Source organism: Lycium ferocissimum, unplaced genomic scaffold (assembly GCF_029784015.1).
Source record: "Lycium ferocissimum isolate CSIRO_LF1 unplaced genomic scaffold, AGI_CSIRO_Lferr_CH_V1 ctg13351, whole genome shotgun sequence".
NCBI lineage: Eukaryota > Viridiplantae > Streptophyta > Magnoliopsida > Solanales > Solanaceae > Lycium > Lycium ferocissimum.
The window spans coordinates 1-12,573 of NW_026714834.1; the positions used below are offsets into that span (position 1 = coordinate 1).

The following is a 12,573-nucleotide window of genomic DNA, read 5'->3' on the forward strand; positions in this document are numbered from 1 at the left end:
TTTCCTTTTCTCTTTTTTTTTTCATGAATTAACTAATTTCCAAAAATAACCTTTGACCCCAAATTTTCTTAATATTCCATACCGACAAAATCACAAGCAACTTATGTCTTAAAATAAAATCGGAGGTCAAAAATCTCAACCTCGCATCCCGGAGTAGTCCAGTTCTTAACTTATCATAGTTGACCCGGAATGTCTCAATGTGCAAAATACGGGATATAACACACCCTCCTTGAACACTGCACCTTTTTCTTTTCTTTTACCTTTTTCGCCTTTTTTGTTCACTTCCCTTTTTCTGTTTTATTGCCTCGGTGTGGTTTTATTGCTACTCTACTTCTACAACAAAAAAAATCTCTTTTTGTTTTTTTTCTCCTTTATTTATTTATTTATTTATTTATTTATTTATACTTACCACACCGATATCTTTTAACTAGGAAATTCACTTCTACCTAACTTTAGGTTTTCGCCTCATTTTCCCCCTTATTCCACCTATCACCCCCAACTTAGGCTTTTAGCCTCAATCTTATCATTTTGGTGTCAAGGAAGGACCGGGGTGCAAAGAGATGGATATTCAGAACGGGCATTGGCTTATTACGGCTAGTCAAAGAACGGGTTTAAGGCTCAAAATGGCTAACAAGGGATATTTATCTATAGGTAGGCTCAAATTTAGGCTAAAAAGGGGTTCCTAACACAAACGAGGCCTAAGATCATTTCACAGCTTCACTTATCCTAAGAATCCAGACACGACTAACCAGGAAAGTTCTAGATTAAATACATAACTAGAGAATGTACATATAAGACCTCACAACACATGGCATCATAATTGTCAACACACTAGTCTCCCCGCTAAAATTCAGCACACAAGGTCACTCAATAATCTAAATGTTACATAAAGAAGCATGCATGTCAATTAAACAACCAAGTCCAAGTTTTCATTTAGATTTCGGAGGGGAGTGCTTTTTCTCAAATCATAACAAGATACCCTTAAGTTAATCAAACCACTACCACATAAGTCAAAATTAATCTATTTTATCTAAACACGACCTAAACATTCCATGTTTAACAGAAAATTAAACCCCTCAAGAAAAGAACCATGGTAAAGAAAAACCGAGGGGATCCTAAACACATATATACACTATAAACAAATCAAATACTCCCACCCCCAACTGAAAAAAATCTGCAATGTCCCCAATGCAGTAAAAGTAAAACAAGGGAGTAGGAATACCCATGGCGTACTAGGCGCACTTCTCATCTCACAACTCATCTGTCTGCGAGGCATCAGGTGGCGCAACCGTACCAACAGTAGTATCAGTAGCAGCATCAACAATAGCCTTAATAGTGGTACCAGTAGTAATACCAGTAGGCACTGGCACTGGAGTAGGAAGGGGCGGTGGCAATGGCACTCCAGCTGGAGCACTGCTCGAGGTGGCTCCGGCAGTCCCAAAAGGAAGATTCTCCATAAGAGATTTCCTAATAGCCTCTGCCATCTGCTTCTCCTCTAGAATCGAACCCCTTGGGTGAGTCCTCTCTCTCAACTCAGCCTCCTCTATCACTCTTTTCCTGAACACCCCCAGTGGAGCTGCCGTAGGGCCTCCTGAACATCAAGCAACTGTATTACTGGAACCACGTCCTCCTCCAGCTGTGTCCTGATGGGAGGCGGTATCGGCCTTACACTCAGATCATGGGCCTGTAAATCAATACTGCAGCCTTCAGCTGCTCTAACTCCACACGCAATGCATCAGTAGAGGTACTCGGCTAAGACAACTCTAAAGCTGCGAGGCGCATCTCAAAGTTATGCAAGTGAACAGATATGTCCTGCCTCAGTGGTACCATAGCAGCTGCAACTCTCTGATTGACAAACTCATCCAGCTATGCCACTATAACCTTAGACTGCTGATTCGCCGTAGCTGCCTGCTTCGCAAATTTCCTGAAGTTCTTAAGCGAGAAGGCATAGGGGTCAACTCTGGCTGCACCCTGGGGCTGTACTGTGAGACCTGCTGGTTATGGGCATGGAGCTACCCTCTATGGCTGTGGAGCCGAAGTTTGTGGTCAGTAGTAGTAATCGGTGTCTCAATGGCAGCATCACTAGTAGTAGTAGGCGGAGGCTCGGTCGAAGTCGACTAGTCCCAAAGCCCCGGGGTAGTAGTAGCGAGTAACTCCCCCATAGAGTCACCCGCACCCCCCGAATGAACAGCCTCCTGAGGCATAAGCACCCCTCCAAGTGAAATCGGGAACCCATCCTCTTCTCCCTGGCACTCTCTAATGGACTTATCTGTGCTTTTCTTTACCGAGTACACACGCGAAGCTGTAATCTGGTGATCAATATCGGATAGTATAAGGATATGGGACCTCCAAATGAGCTCGGTGATCAAACACAGATATATCAACGAAGTGATGGGCTGTGAATCCCTCAGCTGAATCTCATCAGCAGCCAACTGCTCGAAATTAATCGGGTACCTAGTCATCAATGCAACCAAGATAATAGATCTGTCAATGGTGAGCGCATTGTCGGCCTGAGTAGGAAGAAGCCGCAACTGTAGCACACTCCACCAGAACATCGCATCAAGTGTCAACCAGCGCTTATTTATCCTCTCCTTTGGGTTAGTAGTCACCGCCCTGTGGCTTGGTTGACCAATCACTGCTGCCACCCAATCTCAGACTGTCTGCTCATTCCTTCTGTCAAGTTTGTCATCTAACTCATCTGTCTGCCTCAGAGCAGTATAGCCATTACCGAAGTACACCTTGTTGATAGCCTCCGTGGAGATATCAACCTTCACTCCTCTCAACTCGACCTCTGTCAATGGGTCAATCTCAATCAGCCTCTTTCTCGATTTTCTGACTTTGGCAATCAATGCTCCATATGCAGCATATAATTCCCGCACCAACACTGGACGGTAGTCCCCAGGAGAATCATTCAGGAAACCCAGCTGATAGTGCTCAATGGTGTCTCTGGTGTGGGGGAGGATCTCCAGACCCTCAAAGTTGATACGCCGCTCCTCATTAATGGTTCTATTCTCATTCGCTCGATACCATTTTTCAATGCAATCACAGCCTCAAACAGCTCCTTAGCACCCTCAACTATGAATCGGTATCGATCATCTTCTAAATTTTTTGTTCTGACCTCTCGAGATTCAGTGGAAACATCACCCTCAATTAGATATAAATTCTGCTGAGTAGGGGACCCGGTGGGTGACTGGGAGGCCTGCGAATCACCTCTAGATGGAGAGGCAGGTGAACTTCCTATGCATACAACATCAAAATCCTCACCCTCGACTCCATCACCAGACCCAGATGCAGATGATCCCTCCACTTCAGACTGGGAGAAACTGGGGGGTGTAGGAGCCGATACTGTGACCTGCTTGTTCCATATGGGAACGGAAGACCTGTTCTTCCTTTCTGGTATAAACTCGGGCTCATTATCTGAGGGTTCATCTATCAGAGTGTGTTGACCACCGGGCCTCCTTCTACCCGTTTGTCTCCGTGTTTGCCGGAACCACCCCCTCGTGTAATTGTCAATTTGGGTGGAGCCATACCTGTAAACATCAAAACTAAAATCTGGTTAACCTGTACAAGTGAAATTCAAACTAAGTTATTCTAAACGAAAAATTGTCAGTTCTCTGAAACTTGGGTCTGCAGACCGTCTTTGTCCAAGGACAGACCGTCGAACCGTCGAACAGCTCGACGGTACTGTCTTTCTATAAAGACAGTCCGTCGACCTGTTGATGGTACCGTCAACATGTTTATGGTCTGTCTGCAGCACTCAAGGTTCTACAAGTTCAGTTTCAGATCCTACCACAAAGATATCATAGAATACTTGCACAATTTAGGGTTCGGGCCTTCGGGTTACTCAGACTTCACCCTCATTTTTTACCTTTTTGACCTTTGGTACTTTCTCGGATTTCGTTTGGTGGGTATAACTATATCAAACCAAAATTTTTAATCGAAATACCCTCCAACCCGTTGGAGTTACTCAGACTTCACTCCCAAATTGCATGTTTGTCAGAATTTTTCTTTTTACAAACCATTGGAGGGCATAATGAATCAACACAAATAGTGGATCAAAATGCTCGCTGACTCAATGGGGGTAGGATATTCTCGTCCCCACAAGTCCTACTAACAACAAACATACCAAACTCCCTTCCCCCAACTGTTACACCCCGAAATTTTTTGCGCTACCTAGGCCAGAGACTGACTTAGTGTGAGCACTCGCCGAACAAGAGTAAAGTCATGCGAGGATTAAGGAGAAAGGTTATATTATAAGAGTGAATAATGGCATATATATGATATGTGGAGGCCATATGGGGTGAATTGGTTCATATGTCACTTGACGGAAAGCCCTCGTTGTTGTAAGCCAAGTGGGGACCACACGCTGGAGATTTATAAAGGACATATGAAGAGATATATGAGTAGTACATGAAAGTTTGAGCAAGTCCTAAGAAGGAACCATAAGCCAAATATGGGCATAAGCCCTCCAAAAGGACGATTTAAGGAAACATTTTCGGATGATCTGACTTGGAGGGGCCAAAACAACATTATAAGTTTGGAATTTGGAAAAACACCAAGAATGAAAGTTGTAGATAATTGAATTAGCTTTCCAACCATAGGTCGTGGGCCCTCACAAGACATCGGGATCAAAAGTTATGACACTTTTACTGAATGAACGCGCAGGCAGTGGAATAAGCCAGCGCGAACAAGCCAGGAAGCTGCGCGAACGCGCTGACCATTTTTTAGGTCGGTGCAACCCGAGCCTAGAAGCTTATAAAAGGGGCTTACCCCTCATTTTTTATCATCAACCACCCCAAGACATCTCCAAAAATCTGGAGACTTCTCCCCAGCCCCCCCAAGCCAACTTTTTAACCCAAACCAGGTATAATTTCCAAATTTCGGTCCGGATAGCGTATAGTTATTGTTACAGAATCATATATCGGCGTGTTATGGCCTAAACTTAGAGTGGAAAAGTGAAGATACAACAATATTAAAGGGAGAAAGGTATGGATCGCTTCCGTTTATGTTAATACTGGCTTATTCACGGAAATAGAGCGGTAAAATGATTGCATAATGAGTTGAGTAGTTATGGAAGTTAGAAAACAGTGTGTGGGCTATTTTATATAATACTTTTGTATGGAAAATGATGTTATTGATGTTGGTATTGTTGTTGTTGTTGTTGGTTGTTGAATTGAGAATTCGGGCTAGGCGTATAAACAGGGGAGATGCTGCCCGATTTTTGGCAGAATATGAAATAGCTTGATTTGAAACTTGAAATAAGTGTGCGATAAAGAGGCACTCATATGTACGTAGTCACTCTTTTATCTTACGATATGCTCTATATTTCCATTCTGTTATTATTCATGCTTTGTATTCCTTATTATGTTATTGTTCATGCCTTTCATACTCAGTACATTGTTCGTACTGACGTCCCTTCTTGTGGACGCTGCGTTCATGCAGGTGTAGTTGGACGAGACAAGGATCTTCCATAGTAGGCGCACTGCGGTACCGGTCCCGATTGGTGAGCTCCATCTCTTCCTGAGCAACGCGAAACCTATATGTATATATATATATATATATATATATATGTGATTTTTTTAGGGTATGTCGGGGGCCCTGTCCCGACTTGTATACTTCAGTCATGTTCATAGAGGCTTTAAAGACAGTTCTTGTGTACAGCTTAGTCATAGTGTGACAGTAGTAATGTCGGCATCATGGGTCTATTGTACATTTACTTATGCATGATGTTTTGTTCATATTTAGCCTCTTGATCTTATTGTTTCCATTTGAGACACGAAGGATGTAAGTTATAAGTTAGTTCGCTCAGTTTCCGTAAGGTGCCGGGTGCCAATCACGCCCTACCAAAGGTGGGGTGTGATAAATTGGTATCAGAGCAGTTCTGTCCTAGGGTTGTTTGCAAGCCGTGTCTAGCAGAGTCCTGTTTATGGGTGTGAAGCCGGCCACATTTATAAACAGGAGGTTGCAGGGCATCTAGGAATCATTGACTTTTCTTTCCATCTTAGATCGTGCGATAGAGCCAAAGTCTAGGAAAGATCGCTTTTGATCCTTTTCCTGCAGGTAAGTGCAGACTGACGAGCGATGAAGAGATCAACTTCAGACAGTGGGGGTGCTAAGAAGGCCCCTAGTGTATATCCAAGACCCCAGGCTCCAGGACCTAGTCGGAGGAGCCTCAGTTATTCCATTGAGACTGATCCCTCGGAGGACCCAGTGACGATTCCTCCAGATTTTTGACTCCCAGAGAGGAGGACCCCCCTGAGGGCAGTTATGACACAGATTCATCCGAGTATTCGTATGGGACACCAGAGGAGGAGATTCCCGAGGCCGTACCAACTCCTCCTATGGCAGAGCACTACGTCAGACTAGCCTCTCCGGTGAGTGTTATAGATTACTCTAACCCTCTATCCTGGCCGTCGGTAAACCAGGAGTTACCCGGTTATCTATATCCTTCGGACTCAGATGAGAGAGATGATGAAGGCCAGATGAGCAGATGGTGGGTAGACGATGATGAGGAGCACACTTTACCTTATAGTCCACCAGATCAGACTAGAAACCGATCGGCTACAGGTATATGAGCCTTTATTGGAATTTTCTATGTATGTGTAATTGCTGTAGACTAGCACTTAACAGCGGCGAGTGAAAATCCAAAGGGGCCGATAACCAAGTGTTTATAAGTAATGGCAACTAAGGTGTTTTCACCACCATTGGGAATCTAGAAACCTACGATGAAAAGTAGTCATACGCATAGGGGAAAGGTGAATATTGAGGATTGAAAAGGACAAAATAGTAATTGTTTAGTCGGAAGACTAAGAGACCCTTTCTAATTCGGAGGGGGATGCGTTACGAGAATGGTTTGGAATCTGTTAAGACTTCAACTTGCCCTAGATAATATCATGACGGCCATGCGGTGAGGTGGATGCGATCATACCAGCATTAACGCGCCGGATTTTATCAAAGTTTCAAGGTTAAGCGTGCTGGAGTGAGAGAAATATCAGGATGGGTGACCCCCTGGGAAGTGTACTAAAAATCTTACAAAGTCAGATATAGGAGGCAGATGGGAAATTAGAGTAGCCTAAGGGAAACTGGAGTAGGCGGGGTGGTTGGAGACCTTAAGAGGTTGTGTAGGACGAGGCGGACTAGATCGGTGAAAGGAAAGAAAGTGCATCACAGCTCTAGAATGAGGATGAGTTTGAATAGTGTTTGGAAATACTTAGTGTTTGGAAATACTTTGTAAGCAAGATGTTAGTAAATAAGTATATATATAAGTGTATGACATCCCATATGTAGCTGTATCAATGGGTACGTGTATTCCAGCAACCGACGTTGCGGTATATGGAAGACATTAATTGAATAAGGTAACGAAGTTCAAGTGGCAAAAATGGCACGGATGTTACAAGGTAAGTTGATGTTATTCTTACTGCAAGTCAGAGTTGGAAGGTCCTAATGCAAGGACATCGGGGAAAGGAAGGAAGTGAGTATATATATTTAGGAAGTGAAGAGATTAGAATGTCTTGAGAAAAATAGAGAGAAATGAGAAATGAGAGTGAGTGAAGTCTTCAAAAGAAATGACAGGCAAAGCACGAGACTATTTGGGTAAAAAATTCGAAAGGTAGATATATAAAGGGATAAATGTGTGGTCAAATTGACACGGTTGCCTCGGCATGAGGAAGCTTTTCTAAAAGATGACTTAAGAATAAGACGGATTTGCACGTTTAAAGGAATATTTCACGAACTTCAGAGCCGATACTGTAAATAACAAGAGGAGAAGGGCGCTTGAGGAGGAAAGAACTTAAGAAAGGTTAAGGGTGAAAGTAGTGAAGGTATACTAATGGGCTGATTGAAGAAAGAGGAGAGCATCTAGGAATAAAGGAACTGGAAACCCTCAACCACGAGGGTACACAAGATACGTTAACGAGTTGGCGATAGGAAACCGATCAATTATCGAGATAAGAATGAGGATGATAGGGCGACACATATGACTAGAAGAGTAATGACATGGGACAAGAATTCTTGTAAAGACCGAGAGATTCGATCACCGAGAAAATAGAATGACATGTAAGGAACGTGCATGGAAGACAACCTGGCCGTGGCATCAGAAAGACAGACAAAGGCTCGATGAACAAGGATGGAGAGAGTGTACATTGTAAGAATTCCGTGCTAAGAGCGAAAAGTAGCAGGACACTCGAAAAACTTGGATGCACAGCTGCAACACAAACGCATAGTTAAGAAGAATTATAAACAAGTGAGATAAACGGGCAAAAGGAATAGTAATGGAATGTAAGGGTAAGAGAGGCAGTGACAGGAATGTAAGGGAATAGGGAGCCTGACTAACGAGCTACCAGAAGTCGGTAAAGTGCATACTTAAAAATCAACGAGTATAAAAGAATAGCCCGAGATGGTATCGAAGGAGTAAACGCAAAGAGGACGCCATAGATGAGAAAGGTAATTTCCCACTAACAAGGAAACAAGAAGTGAGAAAAAAACAATACTTATAGGATAACGAATAGTTATGGCACGGCAAGTCAAGGCTACAATAATGATGACAGAGTGAGAGCGAAATACTAGTGAAATTTCGATCATGTACATGAGGGAAAAGAAGTGAAAGATGATGTCGTGGGTTGGCAATACTATAACATTCGAGGACGAATGTTCCTAAGGGCGGAAGAATGTTACACCCCGAAAAATTTTGCACTATCTAGACTGTAGACAGCTTAGTATGAGCCCGAACAAGAGTAAAGTCATGCGAGGATTAAGGAGAAAGGTTATATTATAAGAGTGAATAATGGCATATATATGATATGTGGAGGCCATATGGGGTGAATTGGTTCATATGTCACTTGACGGAAAGCCCTCGTTGCTGTAAGCCAAGTGGGGACCACACGCTGGAGATTTATAAAGGACATATGAAGATATATATGAGTAGTACATGAAAATTTGAGCAAGTCCTAAGAAGGACCCATAAGCCAAATATGGGCATAAGCCCTCCAAAAGGACGATTTAAGGAAACATTTTCGGATGATCTGACTTGGAGGGGCAAAAACGACATTATAAGTTTGGAATTTGGAAAAACACCAAGAATGAAAGTTGTAGATAATTGAATTATATTTTCAACCATAGGTTGTGAGCCCTCACACAACATCAGCATCAAAAGTTATGACACTTTTACTGAACGAACGCGCAGGCAGTGGAATAAGACAACGCGAACGCGCTGACCATTTTCTAGGTCGGTGCAACCCGAGCCTAGAAGATTTTAAAAGGGGCTTACCCATCATTTTTCATCATCAAACACCCCAAGACATATCCAAAAATCTGGAGACTTCTCCCCATCCCCCCAAGCCAACTTTTTAACCCAAACCAGGTATAATTTCTAAATTTCGATCCGGATAGCGTATAGTTATTGTTGCAGAATCATATAGCGGCGTGTTATGGCCTAAACTTAGCATGGAAAAGTGAAGATATAGCAATATTAAAGGGATAAAGGTATGGATCTCTTCCGTTTATGTTAATACTGGCTTATTCACGGAAATAGAGCGGTAAAATGATTGTATAATGAGTTGAGTAGTTATGGAAGTTAGAAAACAGTGTGTGGGCTATTTTATATAATACTTTGGTATGGGAAATGATGTTATTGATGTTGGTATTGTTGTTGTTGTTGTTGTTGGTTGTTGAATTGAGAATTCGGGCTAGGCGTATAAACGGGGAGATCTTGTGCCCGATTTTCGGCAGAATATGGAATAGTTTGATTTGAAACTTGAAATAAGTGTGCGATAAAGAGGCACTCATATGTACAGGTCACTCTTTTATCTTACGATATGCTCTATATTTCCATTATGTTATTATTCATGCTTTGTATTCCTTATTATGTTATTGTTCATACCTTTCATACTCGGTACATTGTCCACAAATACCGACGTCCCCTTCTGTGGATCGCGTTCATGCCCGAGTGTAGATGGACGAGACAAGGATCTTCCATAGTAGGATTTTGCAAGTACCGATTCGATTGGTGAGCTGTTCTTTCTGGAGCACTGAGCCTAGATACATATATATACATATATGTATATATGTATACATACATGTATATACATGCATGTATATACATACATGTATGTGTATATATATATATATATATATATATATATATATATATATATATATATATATATATATGTATTATTTTGTTCAAGGTATGTCGGGGCCCTATCCCGACTTGTATACCATCATGTTCATAGAGGCTTTGTAAGATGCTCCTATGTACGGCTTAGTCATAGTGTGTGACTATATATGTCGAGATCATAGGTCTATTGTACATTTACTTATGCATGATGTTATGTTCATATTTAGCCTCTTGATCTTATCGTTTCCATTTGAGACACGAAGGATGTAAGTTGTAAGTTGGTTCGCTCGGTTTCCGTAAGGTGCCGGGTGCCAATCACGCCCTACCAAAGGTGGGGTGTGATACCAACTAACAATTTAACAATATTTCATCTAATAAGTACAAATCCTAGGTCATGATTTCTACCCTTTGCAATCAACATCACATATGTCACAACCCTCACCCAGTTAATACACCCCTTACTCAATTTATCATGATATAAGCACACAAGTAGTTCCCATTCTATGGATACATTTAATTAGAAACCCTAGCCGTGTTTTTGAGCAATTTTCGAACGGATTATCAAAACTAAAACCAAGAAAGGGTCCTTTTTGGTTCAACATACCTGATTATGAGTTGAAATTAGAAGGAAACTCGAAGAAACTCAAAAAAAAAAAAAAGGACACACTCTGTTTTTGTTGGAGAAGACGGTTTGTTTTTGTTGGTGGTGGTTTTCTATGAGTTTTTATGGTGATTTTATAGTGAAAATTGGAAGTTCAATGGTGGGTGATGGAAGAGGTGGTCGTGGGCTATAACTGATGAAGTGGGAAAGGGGGGTGATGGAAGAGGCGCGACTTTTGGAATGTTTAAAACTGTCTCTTTGGATTTTTTTATTTTATATTATTATTTTCTTTTTCTTTCTTTACGCAGTACTTACCTGGGTAATTCGACGAACCGTTGTTGTACATCAACGGTACCGTCAAATTTCGACGGCTCATCGAATTGCCTGTTCAGAGAGTTGAACTTGCAAACTCTATGATCTTGGCCTCTGCATACCGTACATACACATCGACGGTTGATCAACACTGTTAACGGTCCGTCAATTTGCACTGAGTACCTGAGTTCAGTTCCTACACACTCAACACCCGTCAAATAATCCAGATATACTACTGAAGAAGAAAAAAAATAAAACAAAAAATTTATAGAAATATAAACTTGGGTTGCCTCCCAAGAAGCACTTGATTTAACGTCGCGGCATGACAGTGGTACCCATTTTTACTCTGTTTCAGGATCCGTTCCTAGATGCTTTAACCAGTACCAATCAAGAATTCTATCCCCCTCTATGCAACCATGGTAGTGCTTCACCCTCTGCCCATTCAGCTTAAATGTCCGAGTTCTATTTTCGGACTTTAATTCAATCGCTCCATGGGGTGAAACACTTACCACTTCAAAAGGGCCGGACCACCTTGATATTAATTTATCCGGTAGCAGCTTCAATCTAAAGTTAAACAGTAGGACATGATCACCCTTGTAAAACTCGCGCTTCAGTATTTTCTTGTCATGATACTGCTTCATCCTCTCTTTGTATAATGCTGCACTTTCATATGCCTGATAGCGGAACTCATCCATCTTATTGAGTTGAAACAACCTGAGTTTGATCGCTTCTTCCCAATTAATGTTCAATTTCTTCAAGTCCCACATGGCCTTATGTTCAACTTTAACTTCCACATGACATGCTTTACCAAAAACTAGCTTGAAAGGCGAAGTTCCAATCGGAGTCTTGAAGGTAGTCCGGTAAGCCCATAGAGCATCATCGAGCTTGCGGGCCTAATCAGTTCTGTTCGCATTCACCGTTTTTGCTAAAATACTCTTTATCTCCCGATTAGAGACCTCAACTTGCCCGCTTGTCTGAGGATGATAAGGGGTTGCCATCCTATGCTTGACTCCATACTTTTCCATCAATCCCGCAAAGGCTCTATTGCAAAAGTGAGAACCACCATCATTGATTATCGCCTTTGGGGTACCAAAACGAGTAAATGTGTTCTTTTTCAAGAATCCCATGACACTCTTGGCTTCGTTATTAGGTAAAGCTACCGCTTCTACCCATTTAGAAACATAGTCAATAGCCACTAAGATGTACTTGTTATACCCCACGTTTTCAGAGCATGAGTTTGACATGTACCTCATCGTAGTAATGAGATGTTTTGAAAGGCACAAGCCATGGAAAGTACGTAACAACGAAGAAAAAGGGTGAATTACGATCTCGTAAGTCGTAATCGGGAAAGAATATTTTGAAACACGGGAACATGGCCATTATTAGTGTAATAAGTGATAAATATCATGTATGGAGAATTTCGGAATATTTCGGGATTGAGCAAATTGAAGAAAATAAGTTCGACGAAAATTTGAGAAACGCGGGACGGATTTTAGTTAACTTTGGAGGCGCATATCTCATAGTATATGTGGATTTTTAAGGTGGT

At 41.9% G+C, this 12,573-nt stretch overlaps 1 protein-coding gene across 1 annotated transcript; it reads right to left on the reverse strand.

The window, feature by feature from the left end:
* Positions 1-11,368: 11,368 nt before the first annotated feature.
* On the reverse strand, positions 11,369-12,154 carry LOC132042112 (uncharacterized). The gene is made up of 2 exons (XM_059432729.1): positions 11,984-12,154; positions 11,369-11,920 (listed from the first exon to the last, which is right to left on the reverse strand). The coding sequence occupies exons 1-2, from the start codon at positions 12,152-12,154 to the stop codon at positions 11,369-11,371; spliced, it is 723 nt and encodes a 240-aa protein (XP_059288712.1).
* Between the last annotated feature and the right edge of the window lie 419 nt (positions 12,155-12,573).

Bases quoted from the DNA above. Each gene is read 5' to 3' on its own strand.
- LOC132042112 (XM_059432729.1), bottom strand. From the start codon at position 12,154: ATGGGATTCTTGAAAAAGAACACATTTACTCGTTTTGGTACCCCAAAG. The intron at 11,921-11,983 runs GTCTCTAATCGG...AGAACTGATTAG, and splicing joins AGACAAGCGGGCAAGTTGAG to GCCCGCAAGCTCGATGATGC.